General features: G+C 46.2%; 8 protein-coding genes across 8 annotated transcripts; 6 read left to right on the forward strand and 2 right to left on the reverse strand.

Moving 5' to 3' along the window:
* Positions 1 to 1,983: 1,983 nt before the first annotated feature.
* Positions 1,984 to 2,799, forward strand: PG986_006804 (uncharacterized protein; the record flags this gene model as incomplete). The annotated part of the gene is made up of 1 exon (XM_066843026.1): positions 1,984 to 2,799. One exon carries the CDS (start codon positions 1,984 to 1,986, stop codon positions 2,797 to 2,799), a length of 816 nt encoding a protein of 271 aa, XP_066699138.1.
* Positions 2,800 to 4,079: 1,280 nt separating this feature from the next.
* Positions 4,080 to 6,383, forward strand: PG986_006805 (kinesin family member 22; the record flags this gene model as incomplete). Its single annotated transcript, XM_066843027.1, has 2 exons — positions 4,080 to 4,290; positions 4,369 to 6,383. 2 exons carry the CDS (start codon positions 4,080 to 4,082, stop codon positions 6,381 to 6,383), a joined length of 2,226 nt encoding a protein of 741 aa, XP_066699139.1.
* A 1,317-nt stretch (positions 6,384 to 7,700) lies between these two features.
* PG986_006806 (uncharacterized protein) lies at positions 7,701 to 9,643 on the forward strand (the record flags this gene model as incomplete). The annotated part of the gene is made up of 4 exons (XM_066843028.1): positions 7,701 to 8,048; positions 8,122 to 8,569; positions 8,629 to 9,392; positions 9,485 to 9,643. 4 exons carry the CDS (start codon positions 7,701 to 7,703, stop codon positions 9,641 to 9,643), a joined length of 1,719 nt encoding a protein of 572 aa, XP_066699140.1.
* A 261-nt stretch (positions 9,644 to 9,904) lies between these two features.
* On the reverse strand, positions 9,905 to 10,912 carry PG986_006807 (uncharacterized protein; the record flags this gene model as incomplete). Its single annotated transcript, XM_066843029.1, has 3 exons — positions 9,905 to 10,097; positions 10,121 to 10,500; positions 10,682 to 10,912. 3 exons carry the CDS (start codon positions 10,910 to 10,912, stop codon positions 9,905 to 9,907), a joined length of 804 nt encoding a protein of 267 aa, XP_066699141.1.
* Positions 10,913 to 11,684: 772 nt separating this feature from the next.
* Positions 11,685 to 12,708, reverse strand: PG986_006808 (uncharacterized protein; the record flags this gene model as incomplete). Its single annotated transcript, XM_066843030.1, has 2 exons — positions 11,685 to 11,875; positions 11,973 to 12,708. The coding sequence occupies 2 exons, from the start codon at positions 12,706 to 12,708 to the stop codon at positions 11,685 to 11,687; spliced, it is 927 nt and encodes a 308-aa protein (XP_066699142.1).
* Positions 12,709 to 14,378: 1,670 nt separating this feature from the next.
* PG986_006809 (uncharacterized protein) lies at positions 14,379 to 15,744 on the forward strand (the record flags this gene model as incomplete). Its single annotated transcript, XM_066843031.1, has 2 exons — positions 14,379 to 15,099; positions 15,158 to 15,744. 2 exons carry the CDS (start codon positions 14,379 to 14,381, stop codon positions 15,742 to 15,744), a joined length of 1,308 nt encoding a protein of 435 aa, XP_066699143.1.
* A 456-nt stretch (positions 15,745 to 16,200) lies between these two features.
* On the forward strand, positions 16,201 to 16,659 carry PG986_006810 (uncharacterized protein; the record flags this gene model as incomplete). Its single annotated transcript, XM_066843032.1, has 1 exon — positions 16,201 to 16,659. The coding sequence occupies one exon, from the start codon at positions 16,201 to 16,203 to the stop codon at positions 16,657 to 16,659; it is 459 nt and encodes a 152-aa protein (XP_066699144.1).
* A 721-nt stretch (positions 16,660 to 17,380) lies between these two features.
* Positions 17,381 to 18,584, forward strand: PG986_006811 (uncharacterized protein; the record flags this gene model as incomplete). The annotated part of the gene is given in 2 exon segments (XM_066843033.1): positions 17,381 to 18,543; positions 18,557 to 18,584. 2 exon segments carry the CDS (start codon positions 17,381 to 17,383, stop codon positions 18,582 to 18,584), a joined length of 1,191 nt encoding a protein of 396 aa, XP_066699145.1.
* Between the last annotated feature and the right edge of the window lie 7,335 nt (positions 18,585 to 25,919).

Below are 25,919 nucleotides of genomic sequence, written 5' to 3' on the forward strand. Positions count from 1 at the left end.
GGGGTGACTTCTTGTGCAGAAGTTGGCAGTTTGCTTGTCCGCTTGTCCTCTTGTTGGCGAGAATGCGACGTTGACCGAGTCGGTTTGGTGGACATGGCGCCAATGCTACATGAAATGCAGCAAGGAGAGGGAGGCATCCAAACCCCTGTATCCTCTCCTGAAATAAGCATCCTCACTTTATCCTAATTCGGAGTACTGTGAGCCCGTCCAATCCCGAAGGGCATAAGTAGTACACAGGAGGCCGGGCCGGGTCCAGCCGAGTAGGATCATACTTCAAATGAAATACTATCGGCGGGCGCGCGTTCGGATCCGGGTCATCGAAATGCAGCTACAGATCACTAATGATTAGTCACTTCGGATCGGATCTGACCCAGCGGAGGAGAATCTCAATACCACCGGTCCATGAGATGATGATGGCAACGTCCTAAGCGAGCGAAACAGGTTGTTGGTTTTCTGTCCCCAGATTGGTGGGGTGATCAGTTGGAAGTCTTTGGAGGCCAGCCGCCAGATGTAGTGGAAGTGCCGAAAACGCCAGGAGTTCAAACCAAGTAATCCTCCAGACTGACTTCACCGGGATGTGCCTTCCGCCTTACAGATTGTGCGCCAAACGATTGCCAACCAGCGAGAGCAAGAGCCGAGTCGTCTGTCGGGCTGGGCGAATCGGACAAAAGTCCGGATGACAATGCTATTCGGCTAGAAGCGAGGGATACGTTTTCTGATCAAATTTCAAACAAACTGGTTTGCCGACAGGTCGGTACCCGTCATTAATGAAACACGTCCGATCGTCCTGAAGTTGGCCCTCAGCATCCCGGCCTCATATTCGACTAATCTGGTTGGGTGCATGCACCTTGTTAGCTTGCATGTCGGCAATTAAGAAGAACGCATCCAGCAATCCCATGCTTCTACAGTATTAAGGGGCACTGGAACACACATCAGCAACTTTCTCGCATTCACCGGTTGTGTGGCTGAATCACCAACCATATCGTCGTCCAATCGGACTCTGCAACTCTGCAGACAACCTGTGAAATGAGCAAGATCTGAATATGACATGGTTGCGTTGCAGCCAAGGCAGATCGCGCCAATACCAAGAGAAAGAAACGACCTACTGTGCCTCTCCTTTACATGCTGATGCAAGAGTAAGGCCACGGGAAGCCAAGTGCGGGGATCTCACTAATTCTCCGCGCCTGCATACGGCACAAGAGTCTTCAGGGGTAACGCTGGATTTCTCTTAACACATCGGACTATTACCCGAACGCATGGCACGAGCTTCGCCCTTATGTACGGTACATTGGTCGACCTCTTGCCCACTCCTGAGCATGTGTTGGATAAAAGGGTTTCTCCGAAAGGCTGGTTTTGAGAGAATATGGAAAACCTTAATAAGTCACCTACCATGGTAACTCCAGTACACGGAGTTCAGGTCAATGCCCTAGAACCTTAATCAAGAAGGGTATAAATGACCAAGAGAAATCTCTTCTGCAAGGACAGACGGAGGAGAATAGATCACTCTGAACTACACAATATCTGCTTCCATTTGATACACGTGATATCTAACAGCATGTACGGCGACGAGTCCTCACCCACCCCCACAAGCTCCCAGATATGTTAGACACAATTAACTGCATTTCCAATTCATGACTAAGGTACTTCAAAGAGGAAAGGGAAAGTCTCTTTGTCCAAATAGCTATTGCCAATCGAGGTGTGTCTACAGGTGTCTCGGTGCTGCCATTGTACATGTCAAACCAGAAACGTCGCCATTCGATGAGAGTCTACGAGGGTTCGCAACGTATGGTGGTGGTGTCTCGCTTGAACTATCGACGACTTTCACGATTCAACAACAATGAAATCTGAAAACTCACAGCCGTATCGCTTCCATTTATATAAGGGGGTTCGAGGTCGCGGTAGTGAGTAGACACAGCTCTCCAACATCAATCATAATAGACATAGCAACACATAAAGTCTTTCGCAACTTTACATATAGTAACAATGGACACCATGTTGAGTTTGGGACATCGCTTCAATATCGTCAGTCACAGTGCCAAGACGATTTGGTTGTCATTCAGCTTGGGCATCGGATTCCATCACCTCTGGTGCGCCCTACAGAAAACGGACAGGCCCAGGAAGACCTCTCAAGTCCGAGTGCCACCCAAGGTACAGGACTACAGGGGCTTGTGCAAAGGCCAGAAACCTCTCATCATACTCATTCTGGGGGCGCCGGGCGTGGGCAAAGGCACCCAGTCGGCGTATCTCGCCTCTACGTTCGGGCTCACCCATCTCTCCTATGGCGACCTCATGCGTAAGCTCAGCGACGACCGAGCGTCGGTCGTCTCCACCCTGCCGCTCAAAGAGGGGTCGAAGAGCCCGAGCGTGCCCGACGATCTCGGGGCCCTTCTGGTGTGGAAGGAGATCGAACAGGGCATGCGAAACGACAACAAGATGGCCTGGCTCGTGGACGGGTTCCCGAGAAACCACCGGCAGGTGACCAGATGGATGGAGCAGGCCGTTTCTGTGCAGCTGGTCATCTACCTCTTCGCCCCCATGTCCGTCTCCGCTTCCCGGATCAGCGGTCGGGCGAGCGGATCCGGGAGGCCGGAGGATGGAGACCAGGACGTCACCTTCGATCGGCTCCTCAGACACCGCCAGGAGAGCGAGCCGATGTTGGCCAAACTAGAGGACCAAGGCTTCCAGGTCAAGCGCATCAACAGTGACAGAGGATTGGTGGAAGTGCAGGAAGAACTGCACACGCTCGTCAAGGTAAGTAGAATGAGAGCAGGAACACAAGCAGAGGGAGCCCCATACTAATGCCAACACACAGGGCATTGCCGATGAATATGTCCGAGCGTGCATGTTCAGAGACGTCGAGCAGAGAATTGAGAAAATAGCATTGCAAAGCTCCCATCGCATCCTATCAGACACGAGAACCGGGTAGAACCGTTTCCCCGGCGAACTCCAGTCGCGCTCGCGATTGAACAGCTACCCTGAAGGGTGGAGCGTTGGGGAAAACGTGCGAATTTTGAGGTTGGGGCACCCGACGATAGAGGGAAGACACGGGCAGCGAGATAAGCCCGAGAAGATCGAGGCAATATTAATTCGATAGATTTCAGCTCAAGCGTAATAGGACGCGAATAACCGTCGGTTGGTATTTCCGTCACTGTCCATTGTTGGGTACATCTCGTCACGTCGCAGGTTGAGGTCGACTTTCAGTAGCCTACCGGCACAGCGTTTGGAACCTCTGCGCAGGCGACGCTGGATCGCTAAATTTCGGCGCAGTGATCTCGTAAACATTTCCGACATAGAAAATGTGCTGTTCAGGTGGCGGACATTCCGGCATACTGTCCATCGTCGTATAATTCATCGCATAAAAAATCAATCCCGAGCTCGTAATTACAGCGTAGGATCTGGTAGCGAGGCTCTCCAATGTTCGGATTGAGAGCCGGTGTACCGAAGTGTGGGTTGTGGTCTTCAAAGCCCCCCCTTATTATTCCTGAACCACTGGAAATTCAGAGCAGAGCGGTGGGGGGGAGAGTGAGCCTGCACGCATGACGCTTATCGAGGAAATCATTGCAGCCAATGTGCGCATAATTCATGCCTCGCGGGGTATGGCCGTCTTTTTATGAAGGAAATATTAAGAATATGTCACCTGCAAGATGACGATTTTCCACCAGAAGTGGACGGCTGGGTTGCGGTCAGGGTAGGGCGGGAGTGCACTGGTCTTTTCCCATTAACCTGGCTGCGCCCACCTGCCACTTCGTTTTTTTTTAAGCGACTTTGCCCCAGTTGCCCGGCAACCCACTAAAAACGACGACAGGGCCCCTACCGGTCCCTGAGCTAGGGGCCGCAATGCGCCCAAGCTTCTCATGCTAATTTCCCACACAAATTGGCCAACTTCGATGCCTTCTCGAAGAAAGGAGCAAGCGCCTCTGGAAGACGCGACCGGGATCTCCAAGTCGCGTAGACGCCAAACTTCTTATTACCAGTCTTATTGCACTGCTCACGCCCTTTAGCTCCATCCCTTCCCTTGGGACACACGTCTGGCATCCATCGACTGCTCGATTTCTCGACTCTACCTGCTCCTCACCGCCATGTCCGTACGCGTCGTGGCCCGAATCCGGCCACTGCTGGAAAAAGAGCTCGACAAAGACATCATTGTCCACGCCGCCAGCACCGACGATGGGAAGCCCACCACGCTTGTCCGGATCCCGAGTCCGAAGAACGGGGCCGAGGAGTTCACCTTTGCCTTCAACAGCGTCTACGACCAGTCGACCTCACAAGAGGAGCTGTTCACTCAAGAAGGTACGCCAACACCACCATGCCTTGCCGCGGAAGCCCTTCTACAGAGCAGGACCCCTTACTGACTGTCACCTTCTCTAGTTGCGCCTCACCTCAAGGCGCTATTCCAAGGTCTCGATGTCACCCTCTTCGCGTACGGCGTCACTGGAACTGGCAAAACACATACGATGCGAGGAGGGATGAAGCTGGCCGAACGCGGTGTTATTCCTCGACTTCTCAGCAGTGTCTTCCGCAGATCGAAGAAGATTGCCAAAGACACCAACGGCGGGACTCAGGTATCCGTGGCCCTGTCCTACTACGAAATTTACAACGACAAGGTCTTCGACCTCCTCGAGCCCCCGGAAAAGCGGACCCCGGCAGGCCTGCCGTTGCGTGAAGCCAATGGCAAGACCCACGTCGTCGGCCTGTCGGAACGTCCATGCGAGGACTTGAAGGACTTCGAGAAGCTATACATTGAGTCTAATCTCAACCGCGTGACTGCGTCGACAAAGCTCAATGCCCACAGCAGTAGAAGTCATGCTATTCTTCGCGTGAAAGTGACCCAAACGACAGAGGAGGGAGTGCTGGAGAGCACAGCCTCGGCCATCGATTTGGCGGGATCTGAGGATAACCGAAGGACAGACAACGGCAAGGAGCGTCTGGTGGAATCGGCAGCCATCAACAAGAGCTTGTTCGTGCTGAGTCAATGCATCGATGCGATCTCGCGAGGCGACAAACGTATTCCCTTCCGGGAATCCAAGATGACCCGGATCCTCTCCTTGGGACAGAACAACGGAATCACCGTCATGATTCTGAACCTTGCGCCCCTCCGAAGCTATCATCTGGATACTCTCAGCAGTCTCAACGTCAGTTCCAGGGCCAAGAGGATCGAAGTGCGTGAAATCGAAAACGAAATCGTCTACAAGCAGGTCCCTCGTACCAATTCCGGCAACATTCAGGGCGTGGCCCGACAGCCTCTCCGGCCGATCGCCAATGCGGCCAACGCCCACAATGTCAATGCTGGTGCACTGGCTGCCAAGGAAAAGGAGAAGGAGAAGGCGGCCGCGGATAAACCTGTGAAGCTCTTCAATGTCTATACCGATCGCTCGAAGCCTCCCGTTCCTGCGAAGCCTACCATCGCCATGGCTAGCCCGTCGGCTGTTCCACGACCCGCGAATACTGCTGTCAAGCGTTCAGCAGTGGCTGTTTACAAACGTCCTGGGGATTCCGAGAGCGGCATAGCGCGACCTAGCAAGATCACCCGGCCCGTGTTCTCATCTCTTCCCCAGCCTAGCAAGCCGGCCCAGCCCTTGGTTCCAGCAGAACCGGCCCAACCTGCCATTTCAGCAGAACTGATTGAAGCCATGGTTGAAAAGAAGGTCGCGGAGATTCTCGCTTCGCGTGGTCAGCAAGCTCCGGCCCAGCAAGAACCCGAGATTAGCGATGCAGTGCAGAGACGCCTGGACGCACTCGAGCGCCGGATTGAGGATGGTCGTCATGACGACTCCAGGTCGGATGGGCTGAGGTTTCTGTTAATGGCGAGGCAGCACAAGGAGAGGGGCGAGGACGCCAGCGCGCTCAAGATGTACGAGATGGCGCTTCCGTTCTTCCCTGGGCAAGTGAAGCTCCTTGCAAAGATGGACCGACTCAGGGTGAAGCTGGCAGCTAAGGCGGAGGGAAAGGACAGCGGCTGTGATATTGGCCTCGAGTCAGGCGGCAGCCCCATCCGAAAGAAGAAGGTTCACCGACAAACCGACAACGAGGAGGACTACGACGAGGCCTCTGAAGCCGACGATGACGAGGAGGACTACTCACGGAACCGGAAGAAGAACAAGAAGGTCAAGGCCCTCAGGTTGGACCTCCCCCTTGACGACACACTCTTGACACCCCATATGCAGGAACTGCTCGATATCATCAACTCGAAAGACTTGAGCGCTATCATGAGCTTGCAGGGGTTCGGGCCGAAGAAGGCGCGCGACTTGGTGGATTACCTGTCGGCCACGAGAGACGAGGAAGCTGGTGTGATAACATCGCTCGACCAGTTGCGTGCTATCCCTGGAATGGGCGGCCGCGCTGTGGAGAGGGCCTACGAGGGTCTGGTAGCTGACCGAGCATAGAGGAGGGGGAGAGCTGGAGAGCTGGAGAGCTGTGTACCCATTTGCGGTGTGTTGTTTGTCTGCATTCTCAGAAGGTGTTTGTGGGCGATAAAAAGAACTAGATGGAAGCATTTGGGCCGGTTGCATTGGCGCGGCGTTTGGGGGTTGAAGGGTTATCCGATTCTTGTTTGGATTACCTACCTACTGTTGTTTCAGCATATTGCACTCTCAGAGTCAGGCGCATTTCTCTTACCATTCTTCATTCATCATCAGCCTGACTTGGCCAAACCAGTCTTTTCTGCATACATACCTGCTTTCTTTCTCCCACTCCTTGCCGCCGATTCCTCGGCTTTCTGTTTCCTTTGTCGTCTTCAAGAGGTTGGTATTAGTAGATTAAACACAAAGACAGATTGAAGCTTTCCAATGTGCATGTTGTTGAAACGGAGAGGCTGCAGCGGACCGATTCAGCTGCCACCGCGATCAGAGAATAGGCTAACGTTAAATCGGAACAGCCTTGCCTTGACCTAAGATTCCTAGGGTTAGAGGTAAGGTTGAGCGATGACAAGATCAGACAGCTGCTGAGGACCTGAGGTGCCGATGCTGGCTAGCGTTGGCCGCCTAATTCTCATAGCGGCAATCGGATTTGTTAGTTCCCGCGGCGATCCTGTCCCAATCTCCCATCTCAACGTCATTGATCTCGACTTCATCACCACCACCACCCTTGACAGCAAATCATTCCCGCGTGGTAGTCCCATGGCATTCACCCACTTTCAAAGATGCCAGTTATCTATCGCGATTGAGATCTCTCGGGAGATATGCCCCTTGCATCACTACCATCTTGCCGGCCACCCGCCCACGTTTCCCGAGATACTGGGCCACCACTACACTACGCTTCGGACTCAACGACTTCTCCGGGCCTAATCACTTTGCTTTTTGGCGCCCGACTTGGTCCACATGGCCCTGCATTGCGGATTGCAGGCTTCAAGAGTCATGATGCTATTGATAACCCACCTGGATGTGGGCAAACAGTGTTTCCCCGATAGAGCTCTCTGACCTGCCGCCGTACTCGCCGTGCGACAGGGCTTCTGCCGTAGGTAGGTGAAAATGCATGACGTGCCTGATTGAGTTGAGTGTCAACTATCGGAGGTAAACTGGGTTCTGTCCCATGGATGACCGTACATTATATTGCTGTTCCCTGGTGCTTTCGTCTTTGCGCTTGGGCTTTCATTCGCTTGATTCCCATGATCAATTGCCGAACTTAACAGTGCTTCTTATTGTGAAGTCCTGCCTCTAGTCGGTTGCAGTCAATCGTCAGTCAGTGGCACACTCTCACCAAAGATGGAGAGTCTTCTGCGAGACACGTTCTTCAGTCACTGCTTGCGCTTCGTCACCGGCGGCAGGGTCTTCAAATATCCCGAAGAAGTCGATTCGTCGATATGGACCAAGTACGTCCATGCCGGGAAGTCGGCCAACATGGCCCAATACGGCCAGACCACCACACCCGAAGGGTCGTCTCAGGAGAGTCCTGCCCAAGTCCCACGACAGCCGTCGCCCGGCTCTCGCTCGTCATCGGCAACAGAGCTGGACCACGACGCGATCACCAATAATAGTCATAAACGGCCCGTCGATCCCGAGAAGGGCAGAGATCACTACATCGTCGACTGGTACGGGCCCAGCGACCCTGAGGTATGGAACATCAGCAGCCGATTCTGTCTAAGCCCCCTTCCTTCTTGATTGCACCCCAACTAACATGCTCCAGAATCCTCGGAACTGGTCCCGACCGAAGAAGTTCTTCGTCACCTTTGAAATCTGCCTTCTGACGTTCAGTGTGTACATCGGATCCGCCATTTACTCTGCCGGCATCATTGGCGTCACCCAGGAGTTCGGCGTCTCCCCAGTGGCTGCGACACTGGGTCTGACGTTATTCGTTGCTGGTTATGGACTGGGTCCTATGCTCTGGTCGCCCCTTTCCGAGATTCCTCAGACCGGTCGGAATCCTATCTATATCTTGACACTGGCATTGTTCGTGGTTCTCCAGGTCCCCACCGCTCTGGCGACGAACTTTGGAATGCTCTTGGCGTTCCGTTTCATCACCGGCTTTATTGGCAGCCCATCACTCGCTACCGGCGGGGCCAGTATCGGAGACATGTACTCCCCTTCCAAGCGCACCTATGGCCTCGCGGTCTGGGGTATTGGTGCTGTTTGTGGTAAGTGTCTCACTTTTACGTAGGAACTTCCTTAAATTTAATACTAACAGATCACTCAGGTCCGACTCTTGGACCCTTGGTTGGTGGGTTCGCCGTCGAAAAGGAGGGTTGGCGCTGGTCTATCTGGGAGATCATGTGGCTCTCCGGAGCTACGTTGATTCTTCTCATCTTCTTCCTGCCCGAAACATCGTCAGCCAATATCCTGTATCGCCGAGCCCGCCGTCTTCGCAAGCTCACCGGCAACGACAAGCTCATCTGTGAGCCAGAGCTGGTGGGACAGGAAATGACTGGCAGGGATGTCGTGTCAATGGTCCTCATCCGCCCCTTCTCGCTACTGTTCACGGAGCCGATCGTCTTTGCCCTTGACTTGTACATCGCACTCATCTATGGGCTGCTTTATGTGTGGTTTGAGTCATATCCCATTGTCTTCACTGAGATATACGGCTTCAGCCTTGGGAAGCAGGGCCTGGCCTTTATCGGCATCCTCGTCGGCGTCTTCGTCGTCCTTCCACCGTTCGCCTGGTACCATAACAAATACATTGAACCGAAATTTAACGATAATGGCGAGCTGAAGCCCGAGTGGCGCCTGCCTCCGGCCTTCATCGGCTCATTCACCATCCCCATCTGCCTCTTCTGGTTCGGCTGGACGTCGCGGCCCGAGATCCACTGGATCGTCCCCATCATTGGCACCGCCTGGTTCAGCGTCGGTACGTTCTTGCTGTTCAACTGCGTCATGAACTACCTCAGCGATGCCTACCCGGAGTACATCGCCAGCGTTCTTGCTGGCAATGACTTACTGCGGAGTGGATTCGGTGCCGGATTTGTAAGTTGCTCCCTCCCTTACTCTCACTACTCTCCCCGTCAACCAGGCAATCATAAGCAAGAGGCCGGGTCACTAACATGAAATAATCACAGCCATTGTTTGCAAGGGCCATGTACGACTATCTAGGTGTTGACTGGGCCTCTTCCACTCTAGCCTTAATCTCCGTTGCCTTTATACCTATACCTTTCTTCCTGTTCAAGTATGGAGAGACGTTGCGGCACAAGAGCAAGCGTGCCCGCCACGATTTGTAAATACTGATGTATGAGAATTCAGTTTCTAAGAAGGAATCTCTACCCAATCCTATAATCATCATAACTACTACTCCTATGCGAAACCCATGGGTGCAAGAAGAGGGTTTTACAAGTTCCATGAAATCTTAGGCTTAATGTGCCACATCCATAATCTAGATTAATTCTGGTTAAGCAATCATGACTGGGCTCTCCTAAGCTAAGTGGATGCACTTTCCTCGTCGAATGCATTGAGCTGACATCCAAACCATTATTTCTTTTGGCTCATGCCAATGCAGAGTAAGATTCGGATCGAAGCCAGACGAGAGGGACATTATAGTCGAGTAAGACCAGAGCGCCTATCATTACTTGTATCATGTCTTGGACGTCAGGTTCAATCAAGGGAGTCTTGCGGTAGTCCGCGTTGGTGGACTCCCGGACCCCGGTGATTTCCATGGACTGATGGTCCTCCTCGAGACTATTAGAAGTTCGGTTAGTTACTGTGACGGGTGGTAGGCTAGGGCTTCATACTTGTCCTCATAGAGTTTCTTTCGGAATAGGTATACCAGCAAATGACCGTTCCAGTTGACGGTTACAGACTTCTGGTAGGTGTCCTGCTTCATCATAGCCTGTGCCCTGGTGGTTGCGCTGGGCTCCTCGCCGTCGCTAAAATCGATGAGGTCGGCTGGGGCCCATCTGCACTTGGCATCTAGGTACGCCGGAATGACGGCGTCGAGCAGCTTGCCTACTCGGTAACGCATATAGGCCGCTGCACCTCTCTTACGGCTCCGGTGGGTTTGGACCTGCTGCTGATCCACCTCATGTCCGCCCTCCAGTCTTCGAGCCCACTGCTTCCGGCTTTTGGCAGATTTGGGCAGGTCCTATGAATGCCAGTATTTTGTTCCAACACCTCGAAGTTGCAAGTGTTGTGTGCTTTTACTTCCTTAAATCTTCCTACGAGTATGCATCCTTCAATGCCATTTACCTTGGGGTCAGTGGGAGGCTATTCACCCAGGTCGTTAGATAAACGTAGACGAAGATGCGTTCAAAGGTCGCACTTACCGATGGCTTTTGGGTACTGTCCCAGAAGCCGTTGTCGAAGACCTTCGTCAACCAGAATCTAGCAATAGTGTCATAGTTGCTGTTGAGCCATGCCAGGTCGTCATCGACTACCGTGGCGATGGTCATTTGAAGGCAGTGCAATGCCTGTTGGTTGAACCAGTTCAAGTCGTCGAAAGAGAGGCCCTCCACTCGACGCAGTTGCCGGGGCGGGCGGATGATATTGGCGGCCATTGTAGTTCAATGCTGATGTCTTGAATCCTGAAACCCTGGGTGCCTATTTCTTTGGTGTTCTGGAATTTTGAATACGGCAGGGTTTGGTCGAGATGTTTGTTTGGATGAGCGTAGGAGTTTTATGTTCATTTGTAAGCAAAGCGTACCTGATAAGCACTTGATGTTTCAATAACAGAACCACCAGGCTAACGCACATTTGACGATGTATTACTTATTTGAAAAGATAGTTAAGACCATGTCTTCACTGGCGCAACTCCTTAATCCAGGGCTTTCCAGGTGTCTTGCCGGGTTCTAAAGTTCACTGAGCTGGAACTTCCCACAACCTTTGCAGAGGGCATGAGAAATGAACGTACTTCAAAGACAGGCTTGCCAACGCCCTGATCAGAACATATCTGAAGTCCAGAATAACGTGGCACATGGGAGATGAATTTTCAATCAACCTAACTAACAGTGAGCACAGGGGCACACTACGATATATCACACTTTGGGAAAGAAGAGCCAATGATTGTATCTATGGGAGGAGGGAAAAAAACAACAAAGAAAAACATGTATTCTAATAGTCACTGTGAAATCACATGCAGGCTCAAGATCAGTTTGGGCGCAAAGGTCTTGGTGACAGGATTTGGTGCGTTGTCGTTTTCTTTCTCATTAAGTCGGTAACACCATCTCATGCCTCTACGCAAAATATGCCGTAGAATACAAGACAAGATGCGTTGCATCGCGTGGACAGGACTATCCTATCCAACCCCATCCTCTGGTGGCTAAAATTCATCTACATATCGGCGGTATCTTCCGTCTTTGTGAACACAATGCTGTTGGGGAAGTCCGCTGCAGCGCGGTTCAGCCCACGGAGGCTGTCCGGCAGTGAACCGTTTTGCAAAGCCTCGACACAATCGTCGACAAACGTCCCGTCTCGAAGGTCTTGGCGTCGTGTCCTGGTTAACCAGTACTCAAAGGGTCCGCCTAATGCATCAAGTTAGTCATATTTTCATACACAAAATTGCGTTCGTCCGGAGTGGATTAGGAAGGGAAGCCAAGGATGAATGAGGGGGAAACTTACGGTTTTGGTCTAATGCGTCACCAAGCTCCATGCAGCGCTCCTCGGCCGTGTGCTCTGTGTGCATGTCGAGGAAATGGTTCAGCATCTTGCTGATGTCCTTCAGCGGCCACTTGCATGGCGCACTAGGCACGCGACTGGAACCCGCTGAGAGGTATTTGTTCGACGTGCACAGGCGGCACTTCCAGAAGCCGAGGCGCTGCACCGCGCGCTCGCCCCCGCCATTGAAGAAGTTGGTCGTCATGTCGACCTCGATCGTGTCTTCATTGGTGTCATCGCTGTGGGCGAGGCCATTGTGCCCGCTGCCGACGACGGGAGGAAGCTGCTTGTGGCTGGGCTTGGACGACAGGCGTGGGCGTTTGACGCTGTTGCTACCGCTCTGCTGCATCTCGGCCGATTGCCGCTTGGGGGCCGGGTCGAAGTTGAACATCTGCTGGCGCTTGCTGACGGAAGAAGTCGATGCCGACAGGGCCGACTGGCGCGCCTGGGCGTCGATCATCTCGAGCCGGTGCTGGCAGTGGCGGATCTGATGGCCCATGTCCAGGACGCGCAGCTGCACGGTGCGGGCCTCCTGGGGTGTCAGGTCTGGCGCGGCGAGGTGGTGGCGGCAGGAGTCCAGGTCATAGCGGTAGGCCAAAATGTCTTCCTCCAGCTGCCGGCGCGTGATCTGGTTGAGGTCGACGCTCGACTCATAGTTCATGCCGTGCTGGTCTGGTAGGGTCCCGTTGCTGTTCATCATGTTGTTGCCAGCACTTGCCAGAGTTGGCACCTGTGCCGATGTCAGTTTTGTGTTCAGTTTACTGTAGGTACTTTTTCGGTCTGGCACAAGTGCTTTGTGCAGGAGAAGTAAGAGGAGGATGAAAGAGAAGCGAAACTCGCAGCCAAGCATCACAACGTAAAGACGTCAAGAGAAAGAAAGAACCAGGCTTGTCCGGGGTAGGATTCCTGGACAGCAGGCGCAACACATGGCTAGGAGGGAAAGTGTGACCGTCCGGTTCATCGCTCCTCCCTTGATTTGAGCCAGTGCATGCCCGGTCTGCAAGACCCATTGCTATACAGAGATGCAAAACCGGCGTTATAGGGGTATAAGAGACGGGACCAACCAAACCTTACCTCCGGTATAAGTTGATGGATGTCAGGCATTTCCCGGTTCAGGGCCAGCGAATAGCCTTGGGCTATGAAGCCTCCCTGTTTTGAGGCCATGGTAGGCATGCAGGCTGTGTCCATCCGTTGAGGCCGCGCGTTGGCTGGTATAAAAGAAGAACTTGGATACAGCCTGTCGGCGTTGCTATTTCCCTGGAATAGATTGGGTTGGTTGAATTGACTCATGGATAACTAGTTGTCGGCGTTGACCGAAAACTTTCTGAGAGGATTGTAGTTATCTTGAACCCGGAATAGGGCAAGCTTGTCGAAGGTGGAATGTTGGTGTTGGGGGTGAATGGAAGAGGTGCGGGTCTTGTGTCCGGAAGAAAAAAAAAAATCAAAGGAGAGAAAAAAAAAAAAAAAAGAAAGAAAGAAAAAGAAGAAAAACAGGAAATAATCGGGTCGGGCTAAAAGCAATAAAGAGTCTTCCTCCTATTCATTGCCGCCACCTGCTGCACTCAAAGCGATGCACCTCTCTCAATTGCTAGCGTTTCACGGACCAAGGCAAATTGACCTTTGTTTCCTTTTTTTCCTCCTTCCCCTGGACAACAATACGAGGTATGCAGTCCTTTTGGCAGTCCTTTTCCGTCGCTCTTTTGGATCATTGAAGATCGAAACTGTATCTTGACGCTATTTCTGCCAAGTGGGGCCGCTGATAAGCCATAAGCCCGGGGCTCAGCATCAGCATCAGCACCGCCGCCCAGCAGCCCATCCGCCTACTTAGCACTTTGGCCTGCTCACAGCTTTTGCTGCTTATTGGCCACAAAACTCGAATTAATTGCAGAGATGTTGATGAGTCGGTTCAATCAAGACAGCTACTACTCAGTAAGGATGCATGGTTCTTCATAATGATGTAGCTATTACATAAGCCGTTTCCCCTCCGCAGGGAGAAAAGAGAAAAGCATGTTGAAATGCAGTTTCATGGGGACCGTTGATGACTAAGCCGAGTATGCTTTCGTATAGCAACGTCAAAATAGATAGCCAGTGGCTGGCAGGGAAAGATCGCATCTATACACATGGCGCAGTTCCGGTGCAAATCCACATTGCTATGGGCATCGAGACGCTCTGGATCGTCAGGGGCCAATGCCAGCGGGGTCCAATTGCCAAGCTCCGTTCGTCTCATGTTGTCCCTGCCCCTTGTCTCAGATGCTGGATATCAAGCCGTTTCAACTGCCAGCTCGTCTTCTGTCGACTTTCCTTCTAGCTTCATCTCATGTAAATCCAAAACGAACTTCACTTTATCTTGATCTTTAATGAGGAGCAGTCATGGTGGCCACCAATACCCTCATCCTTCCCACACTCTTTGCCTACGCCTCGGCTAGCTCACAGCTCGTGACGCCCCTGATCTCGCAGCAATGCCCGTTGCCGAAACCGATATACCATCATCCACAAAGCCAAATATGCCTGGAGTCAGAGTCCGCTCCGGCTCGTCTGGGCAACATAACCAAGAAAGTCGAGCAGCAGGTGCCCCCTTCGTGGGTGCGCAGCAAACCATGCATCAGCGCGGGCAAGACGGAGTACTGCGCCTTTACGAAACCATCCTTCAGCAGCAGTGAGGGTGTATCGGTCGTGACGACGCCAGAGCGGTTGTCCAAACTGGCAAAGGGGATATTCTCGGACAAAAGGGGACAGGCACAGCTGTCACACAACAGTGCAGACTCTTATGAAGACGCCGAGATCCCCGGGAAGGGCATCGGCCTCATGGCCACGAAGCCCATTCGCACAGGTCAGCGCATCATGGCGCGGACGCCCGCGGTGATGCTAGACCGCGGCGCCCTGGATACGCTATCCGAGGACGAGTCCGTTGAATTATTGATACAGGGTGTGGAGGCATTGCCAAGCATTCACCGGGATCGCTATCTGAACCTCACGACGCACATCAGCGTTCCCAGCCGGGAGATGAGAATCAGCCAGATTTTCGCTGTAAATTCGTTTCGGACCGGGGTTGGTGACCAAGGAGCCGATTTCCACTCCGTCTTTACAGAAAGTAAGTGTTGTCCATTCGATGTAAGAAAATGGGAGGAAACTCATGCTGACTCGCACAGTCTCGCGCCTAAACCATGACTGCCGCCCCAACTGTGTCTACTACTTCGACCCCGAAACCCTCAGCAACAAGGTCTACGCCGTGCGGGACATCATGCCGGGCGAGGAGATCACCGTGTCGTATATCGACGGCTTCCAGACGGCCGCCGGGCGCCGGGCGCGCCTGCACGAGCACTGGGGTTTTGAGTGTGGCTGCCCTGCGTGCACAGCAGAGCCATACCTGGTGAGCGAGTCCGACAGCCGGATCGAGCAGATCCTGCAGCTCTGGTCCGAGCTGGACGACTACTCGGCGAATGCGTCCACGTCCGCCAAGGCGCCGAGTCCCGAGAAGGCGGAGTTGCTGATCGAGCTGTACCGGCTCGAGCGGCTCGAGGGAAGGATGCAGGAGGCTTACTACCGCGCCGCCGTCGAGTACCTGGGCGTGGGGAAGATCGCCCAGGCCATGAGGTATGCGCGGTTATGCATCGATAGCGGGCTGAAGTTCAAGGGGCCTGGGAAGGTGTTTATCGCGAGTATGGAGGATCTCTTGAAGAACCCAACGGGGCACAAGTACTGGAGGTTCCGGCTGTCTGAGTCCACAGACGCGTGAGATGTTGACACTGAGATAGCGTGCGCCTCCATATGGGCAATTTGTGCATATAGCCATCATGTATAGTGTTCAGCTATTCGTCTTGACTCGTCGTAGTCGGCGTATAAGTCGGCCAAGGGCTTTTACTGAAGAGTAAGTTGTTATTTAGGGGTAATTGAACCTATTTCTATGATACCGTCATCCACGTATGTGGCATGATGTTGTGCACCTATGTCTCAGCTTCTAAGAAAGCTAATCTGTAGAAAGGACGATGTTGTATTCTTGTTCTACCCAGGTAGTTGGTCTGTCGAGAACAATATCATCTATATATTCCCTTTCAGCTTCTATATTGGCCCACAGTGAGGCAGTGACGTCACGTGACATAAGCCAGGCAATCACCTCAACACCGACGAGATAACCTCGCCCACCTCATGTCTGATTCCACGTACCTAGTCAACTGGAACAACGACGGCGCCGATGGATCCAGTATCTGCTGTCGGTATAGCTGTGGCCGCAGCTCAGTTCGTCGGCATCGGCATCAAGGCCGCAGCACTCTGCAAGGAGATTCGCGACAATGCGGACTTCTCGACCGATAGAAACAAGGCACTCGAAAGTCTCGTTCGTGAGACTCGGGAGTCCAGAAAGGAGCTGCTCACGAGCCCACCCCAGAGACTTCCGAGGCGCATCAGTGATCTGGCAACGAAATGCGCCTTGGCAGCCGATGAACTGTTGCAGTTGCTCGAAGCTGTACGTGGCGCTGGGGCCAATACGCATGTCAGCACAGCCAAGAGGCTGTTCCGTGTTATGAAGGAGAAAAAGCAGATTGAGAAACTGGAAAGGTCAATCCAAGACAAGGAGAAGATGTTACAAGCGCTACTCGTTGATGACATTTGGTGGGTACTGAAAAGACGAATACCGATACTGCATGTGGCTTAAACTAATGCAACGATTCAGGCGTTTACTCAATGTCGAGTCTCGTGAGCGTGCCCGAAGATTCCAGACACTCGATAGGCGGGTCCAGGAGATACTGGAAGGATTGGACAACTTGCAGGCTTCCTCGGAAGCAGACAGCGCGCGGCTGGTGAAGGAGGTCGAGGCAATTCCGACCAAGTTAATCAGCCGCCTCGATGGGCTTGAGACCGCAGTAAAGAAGAGATTCGACCAAACAGACCAGACAGGCGCCGCTTTTCGTAAGGAATCTCGGCAGATGGAATTTCATGAAGAGTTCATGCAGAGTCTGTTCTTCCCGGAGATGGCTCGTCGAGAGTCCGAGATTAAAGACGCTGCCCCCGGGACGCTTCACTGGATTTACGGACCAGAGCTTGTCGCCGAATCGGATGGAGAAGGTTCCATGAAATGGAATAAGGCAACCTTTGAAGGATTTGTGGATTGGCTGCGGTACGACGATTGCGAGTACTGGATCTCGGGAAAACTTGGGTCGGGAAAGTCGACTCTAATGTCCTATATCATCGATGATAAGAACACCGAGAAGTTCCTGCAGGTCTGGTCCGGAACTGAAGACGTCCTAGTATTATCGTTTTACTTTTGGCGTCTCGGCACTGATCTCCAAAATACTATGTCGGGACTGCTGAGAAGTCTGCTCTACCAGATTTGTTCGGCAAAGCGTGGCAGCACTTCCCAATACATAAGCAGAATCATGGGCAAGCTGGGCATCGAAAGGTACAGGATACCAGCATGGACTGAGAAAACACTAACAGAAGCATTCGACGTGGCGATACACCTACTCGACGGCGAATATGTCTGTATTTTTGTTGACGCCTTGGATGAGTACGTCGGCGAATACGACAACCTCTTTTGCTTGCTCCGCGGAGTCCAGAACAACAACAACAACAACAGCAATGTAAAACTATGCATTTCAAGCCGTCCAGAGGTCCCATTGGTACGAAGGCTAGCCCACTGCAAACAGCTTCGCCTGCAGGATCTTAACTTCGACGACATCTGTCACTTCGCCAAGTCGAAGCTCGAGCACAGCGTCATGGATATCCAAGTCATTCGTAATAGGACCGAGATAGCGTGTCAGATTGCCGAAAACGCCGAGGGCGTCTTTTTGTGGGCTATACTGGTGACGCAGGCTGCCATTCAAGGCGCCGAGTGCGTCGACGATACGGATATCATCCTCCGCCGGATTGCAAAGACACCAAAAGTCATCGAGGAGATATTTGCGTCAATGCTTGGAAAAATTGACGAGTTTCATACCGAGTCCCTGATGTTTTATTCGAGGCTTTTGGAAATTGCGAATAAAGTCTCGCCTCAAGCACCGTACGGCCCCTATTGCCGCGAACAGATTCTCTCTGTGCCGGTCCTGACCGCTGCAAAGCCGGGTGTCACCTTTTCATCAGACGCCTCTTTTGCTTCAATGTGCCAGCAGACGGAGTGGCAAGTTGCAGCCAGGAGCGCTGGACTGATGGAGATAAGACACCGAAAACGGTACGGGTGGGAGGAGAGGAATTGGAAGTCAGGCTGTGCCTGGATTTATCCATCCAAGATAGATAATACGGATGTACGGAGCGATGGATTTTCACACCAACTCCAGCGAACGGTCCTGGATCACCCTCCGCCATTCCCCTCGACCCTCCACTACGAGGCAAGCTATGTGGACTGGGTCCATCGCTCAGCATACGAAGCTCTCCGCGATCCGCAGAACATAGAGAAGCTCTCACTGCCGCATATTTCGTTCGAGAACGCTTACGAGAGGCTCTTGGAGGCTTACTTGAAGTGGATCGCTTTTGCCCCATCGTACGGACAGGTCGTGAATGGGCTCAAGACTACGCTCATGACACTGCGGATGCAAAACCTATTGTATATCCTGCAGGGTCTGGAAAACGATCATCCTCGTTTGACAGACTCTGCGGCCCAGTGCCTCTTTCGCATGGCCACTCGTATAGACAGGGTTGAGCTCCGATCGGTTCTCTGCCCAGAAAGGGTACCATGGCCCGCCCACGTCATTTTCTGGCTCTACTGTGGCCAAGTTTTCCCGAGCTATGTTCATTCCCACGGTCATGAGGCCGCACCGGTTACTCAAGCCCTCCTCCAACGTCATGGGTTCCTTCCAAAGGACGATCCCCATATTCACATGGATTATTTGAATCATATGAAGACATGGTCACACCGTTACACCTCCGCCAGAGTTTCATGCCATACAGCACCACTGTATGGAGTGCGGCATTGGGAAAGACCACATTTGAGTTTTGTCTCCTACGCCAGCCTGGGGCTCATGAATGACAGCCCAGACGACAGCGAAGAAATCGCACTAATGGCTGAGTTTGCACTTTTTGTCAAACATGCCCTAATTGAAGACCTAGAGCTTTCTGAAGGCCGCCGAAAGACTCAAGGCGGTGACAACGGTGATGAAACACAGGTGCGAAGGAACCAAAATACGACGGTAATCCAGACAATGTTGGATATATCAAGAAACATGCGGTTGTATCTCGACGTGGCGTGGACCAAACGTCTTACCATACAGCTTTCGGCATCAGTGTATCACTCGCGCCAAACCGGTGCAAACGTGGAATATGACGATGGGTATCCGCCTTTACAGCTAGTCTGCCATCCAAGATCTGGTGCTTGGGAGGCACGATTCGCCGACAGCTCTGAAAGACAGCCTCCAGGGAAACTTCTAGACCCTTTAGTACTGAAGCCCCGGAAAGATACTTCGTCGAGTCTGCTCCGGATCCTGCGACTGGGTCGGAAGGCAAATCCACACACAGGGGAAATCTCCACGACGGCCGCGACGAACTGCTCCGAGTCCGAGTTCCTCGGATGTTTTCGGATGGTGGTGGGAGATCTACAAAGAAACGAGCAGCAACTCTCGTCGACGGAACAGCTCCTTGCATTCGCCTGCATTTGCAAAGACACATTGGAACTGTTTAAATCCATGCGACCTAAGATGGGCGAAAGGTGAGCTAGGAAGGCAGACTACTGCGTTTCTATCCACGTTAGGCAACGTCGAGATTAGCGTAGCTATCTAGAGACGTGCTAAGGACTGCCTAGCTCCCACCTGCAGGGGTACTCCAGATACAAATGAGCTGAAAGTTGTCGATCTCAAAGCTGTAGCCAGCTGAGGACGTGTTTACTCTGGTCAGCCAGCTGAGCTTTTGGGCCGCGCACGTTCCTTTAAAGGGGCTAGATGTCAGATAAGGTGGTTGGCACTGTCAGATGGAAGTAGCGGTACATTGCTCGCTTTTGCCGATGAATAGCCGAATTAGCTTTATAGGTATAGATTTATATTAGAATAATTAAATTAAATTAGATGTATATAAATCATAATAATATATAATTTTACGTGTTTAATAATTAAAAGTTTTATATATTTAAAAGAGCGATTTAATATATAATAACGTGGTTTATTATTACGCGACGTATATTATTTAGCGACGCACTTTAATTTAATTTTAATATAATTAAACTTTAACGTGTAATACCTTTATAATTATAATGTTTAAATAATCTTAAAAAGATTAAATAGTTTTAATAATTTAAACGATACGAAACGAATTAAATTAAATAAGTTAAAAAGTAATAATAAAAGCTTATAATATATTTAAATTAACTTTATATTATTAAATTTACGGCCGAATTTTAAAATGCGAAATTGAACCGAAACGACGTAGAATAAATCTAATTAAAAAGGAGGTATTTCGTAAATATATAATTAATTTAAATATTTAAAGGATGTTTCCCGATTTCGTTAGTGTAGAAAATATAGTTAATTTTGTTACCGCGTTGCGCGGCGGCGACCGCGTTAGTAAGTATTAAGTTAAGCGCTTTATCGACCGTAACCCGAACTTAAAAATTAAAATAAATCGTTAGTACGATTATTAAAAGGCTCTTTACGAGGATTTTAAAGTTATTTTTACTTAATTTATATTAATTATAAATATAAAAGCGAAATACGGGATCGTTAACGAAAATATTTAAAATTTCGATAAAACCGGTTTTATAATAAATATAATTAGGTTAATATTTATTATAATACGCGCCGAATAGCATAAAAAGGCGAAGTCGGTTTAATCTAATAATTAAGAATAGGTAACGGCGATTAAATATATTAATTTATAAGGTTAATATATTCCGCCGTTTTTTTTCGTTTAAAGCTAATATTACCTCGCGAATTAATCCCGCGAAACCGATTTACCGGGCGATTAAATAATTAAGCCGACTTTTAATAATTAAATTAATAACGTAATAAGCTTAAATTAAATTAAATACTTCGATAAATATATTAAATCGTAAACGAAAAGTCGCTACCGCCTCTTAATTTTTAACGGCTATAAGAGCTATATTTCGGCCGAATTTAAAGTATATTACTAAAATAACGATATTATTATTATTAATATACTTCTTTATTTATCGCATTTATTTTAACTTCTCGATATAATACTTTATTCGCTTTTAAAACGTATTTATTTAAAAGAAATCGAGTTATTTATTAAAGCTTTTATAAATTATATTATTAAGCTCGAGTTCTTTATTATTTTTAAAGCCGTATATTTTATTATTTTTATAAAAACTAATATTAAATTTAAATTTAACGTATTTAATTTAATACCTTATAACCTTAACGAAATAATTAATAAACTAAATATACGTTTTCGGATGCTTATACTTAGCCTATCTCGTTTAAAAACGACTAATATTTGTAACCTTTAAACGCCGTTTAACCCTTAATAAATAATTAAGTATTCTATTTATATTAGAAAAAGGGTATTTATTTATTAAAGAAGCTCTCCGACGTTAATTTTAAATATAATAAATTAAATAGCGAAGGGTATAATTAAAATAACCTATAAAATAACCCTTCTACGCGATAAAATATATATATTAAAAGAGGTTAATTTAACACTTTTTAAGCGCCGGAGAGTTAAAAAGTTATAAATTTAACTTAAAAAAGCCTTTATTATTAAGGAATTTTAATAACTATAAAACGAAAAGGTAAAAAAGAAGCGTTTAACGCTTAATAAAAATAAAAATAAAGGTTCGTTAAAATAAAGGGCGACTAGTAAAAAGCGCTATAATATTTATAACGGAATAGGTTATAATACGTGAATATATAAAAAAAAATTAAGCAAGGAATCGAATAACGAGTAGTTTTAATTAATTTTAAACGTTATAATTAAATTAATTTATATAAAAGGGTTAAGAAATAAAAAAGGTACGTTGTTAAGTAATATACGTCGCGTAATAATAAACTACGTTAACGAAGAGTATAATTAAAATAGTTTATAAAATAACCCTTATACGCAATAAAATATATATATTAAAAAAGGTTAATTTAGTATTTTTTAAGCGCTAAAGAGTTAAAAAGTCGCGAGTTTAATTTAAAAAAGCCTTTATTATTAAAAAGTTTTAATAGTTATAGAATAAAAAAATAAAAAAGAAGCGTTTAACGTTTAATAAAAATAAAAATCAGGGTTCGTCGAAACGGAGAGGGATCGGTAAAAGGCGCTATAATATTTACGGTAATATAGGTTATAATGCGCGAATATATAAAAAGAATATAAAATTAAGCGAAAAATTAAATAGCGAGTAGTTTTAATTAATTTTAAGCGTTATAATTAAATTAATTTATATAAAAAGATCGAGAAGTGAAAAAAGTGCGTTACTAAGTAATATACGTCGTGTAATAGTAAACCACGTTATTAAAATATATATAAAACGCTTTTATTATAAATTATATCTACGAAACCGGCGGAGATATTATTTATTATTTATACCGGCTAATTAAGAAATAATTAAATTATAAAATTAAATATATAAAACATAATAACGAGTTTATTAATAATAATATTACCGTCGCTTTTTACGAGCTATATATCGTTATTAAACTTTTTATTTTTTATACTTTAAATTAAAACGGGGGTATAAAACGTTTAAAAAATATAATAATATAAACGGTTTAAACGATCCGTATTTAGTTTAAGCTATTAAAATCGCTAGTTAAAAAGTTTATAAATATAATTATATATATTTGAAATCGTATTTTATAATACCGATTCGAATAAAAAATACTTTACGGGGTAATATATATTTGTTTTATTTAATAAACGAACCCCGATACCGTTAAAGCTATACCGTACGTAAAATACCTATTAAATTTTAATTATAAAGCGTTCGCAATAATTATTAATCCGAAGCTTAAAAAAACCGTAATAAGAAATTAAAAGCTTAAGTATAAATCGGTTATTTAATCGATTATAATTTTATTAATAATTTTCGAGTATAAAATCTTCTTATAAGTAAAATCGTGTGTATACGTAACGTTTTATTTAACGAATAATAAATATATATAAGTTTAATTATTAAGTTTAAAAATAACCTTTATAAAGTTAATTATAATTTAATATAAAAATATTTAAGGTTACTTAATAATAAACGTATTTAAAGGTTAAATTTCGAAACTATTTTATTTATAAAAGCGAAGAAAGAATTAAACGGTAATATTTATATAAATAATTTAAATAAGCTAATTAAAAGTATATCGAGCGGTTCTCTCGGTTTTATTATTAAAAAAACGAAGGTAGCGAAAAAGGCTAATTACTTATATACCGATATTATTTTCGCTTCGATTTTAATACTGGAGCTTTTTTCGTTATTAACGGTAGTATATTTATTTATTTTAACGATAATATTAAAAATTTTAAATTATAAATTATCTTTATTAAACTATATCGTTATTAATTAATTTTACGGGGTATAAATTAACGAAAAGCCGTTTTTTAATAAAGGTTAAAGTTATACCGTTATTAAACGATTTTTCAGAGTATAAAATAATAAAGAGCCGCTTTTTCGTAAAAATTAAAATTATACCGTTACGGAACGATTTTTTAAAGCGCGAAGTAATAAAGAGTTAATTCTTCGTAAAGATTAAAACTATATTAACCTTATTATTTAGACTTTTCAGTCCGAACTATTTAAAATTAATTCGCCGAATCGGTATACTTTTTTTAAAAAAACGCGTAACGTAATCCACGGTTTAATTAAACACACGGTCCAATTGAACACTTTCTTTTAATTCCGTACAACTCATATTTTATACTTTATATTTCTATTACCCACGATAGTAAATTAATAGAAAAAGAACGATATATAATTAGCGTTTTAAGCGCTTTAAAAAAACCCTAAATTACGCGTACGAACCGTAACGCGAATATATAATATTCCTTATATAATTTTATATTATCGGCGTCGCGGTAGTATTTTACGACGAAATACGTAATCGTTAATATAAAAGTTTACGAATTTTAAAAAGTAATTAATTATATAATATATAATTAACTTAAATTCGTAATCGTTTTCGCCTCGAATAAATAGTATTAAAAATATAGCGAATCGATTATTTAATTTACACGACGCGGAACGCGTCGATATTAACTAGGCTTTTAATTTCGTACGACGATAATTAAATTTCCGGACGCGTTTTAACCGAAAAATCGATTATTAAAAAACCTTTTACGAAAATCCCGACGCGTATCGCGCGTAATTTATTTTCGTACGGAATATAATTAATAAATATAGAATTTAAAAAAAATATATATATAATTTCGACAAAACCGGGTTTTTTATAGGTTAAATTTCGTTCGAAATAGTCGTAATTACTTCCGATTAACGTAGAAAGCTTAAAGTAATATAATAAAGGAACCGGGAATAGGTTATAATAATATAAGGCGTCGAATTATACGATTACGCTATCCCTTTATATATTATTTTTACCGGGAAAACGTACCTCTTTTCTTAGTACGAAAATAGCCTATTATTAAAAAACTAAGTAATTATAGTTATTAAAAATAATTAAATTACGAATAAAAAAAAACAAGGACTAAATTTAATACTTTAATAAATACACGAAGTTTTATACGAAAAATACTTACCGTTTATTAATCCTTAACGGCTATAAGAGTTACTATTCGATAGCTTTCGAGTTTTATTATAAAAAGAACTCGATTATTATACTTTATATACTTTTTTATTCGTCGTATAAACTTTAGCCTTTTAATGTCGACTATTTTTATACGTTAAAAAGCAATTAAACCGTAGATTACGTTAAATATTATATAACGTAATCTACGGTTTAATTAAATACACGGTCTAATTAAACACTTTTTAAGGCCTCGTATAACGAAATATAAATTAATTCCACTATAACGTATTTAATATATTAAAATTAATCGAAATCCTCCTTTTTAAATACTTTTATATTATTTTAATAAGTGCGCGTATTATACCCGGGCTCCCCGTAAATTTTATAGCGTCGCGGGCGTATTTTAAGCTTTTTGATACGACTATTATTTCGGCGCGATTTATCCTATAATTATTTATTAACGTTCCTTTAAGACTATAGGTCTTGTTTAGTTTATATATAAAGTAATCTTTTATTTTATAACCGTTTTTTTTTTTTCGTACGGCGGCGCCGGTTAAATATTTTATTTACCTCTCGTAATATAATTACTTTACCCTTTAAAAAAACGAACCGGTATATTATTTACGTTATACTTTTCGTAATCTAATTAAATCCAGTTAAAATCGACGTCGGAGAGCTATTTTAATGCTATACGATACGGTTTCGAACGTATTCGGTTTAAGATTAAGCCTTAATCGGGTTATTTAAAGTCTTTAATTCTTAAAGAATAAGTAGGCCGAAAGACGTTCCCGGAGGTATTAAAGTACGTAGCTTTACATTTAACTGTAAAATAATATATTTCGGATTATACGGGACGAGTCCGGTTTCTCGAAAGCCTCCTTATATATTTAAAACGATAAAAGTCGTTTAAAACGCTTTTAAAAACGTTAATAGGAAGTCCTTTTTTAAAATATAGGTAATATACGCCCGTATAAAACCTTTAATTTCTTTCCCGTACGCCCTTTTTAACGTATAAAAATAGTCGATATTAAAAGTTTAGAGTTTATACGATAAATAAAAAGGTATATAAAATATAATAATCGAGTTCTTTTTATAGTAAAGCTTAAAAATTATCGAGTAATGGTTTTTATAGCCGTTAAGGATTAATAAGCGGTAAGCACCTTTCGTACGAGACTTTATATATTTATCGAAGTATCGAATTTAATCCTCGCCTCTTTTATTCGTAGTTTAGCTATTTTTAATAATTACGATTATTTAGTTTTTCGGTAATAGGCTATTTTTATATTAGGAAAAAAGGTGCGTTTTCTTAGCAAAAATA

The sequence above is a fragment of the Apiospora aurea genome, assembly GCF_038362705.1.
Source record: "Apiospora aurea strain CBS 24483 chromosome Unknown utg000005l_segment0_segment0, whole genome shotgun sequence".
NCBI classification, from domain to species: Eukaryota; Fungi; Ascomycota; class Sordariomycetes; order Amphisphaeriales; family Apiosporaceae; genus Apiospora; species Apiospora aurea.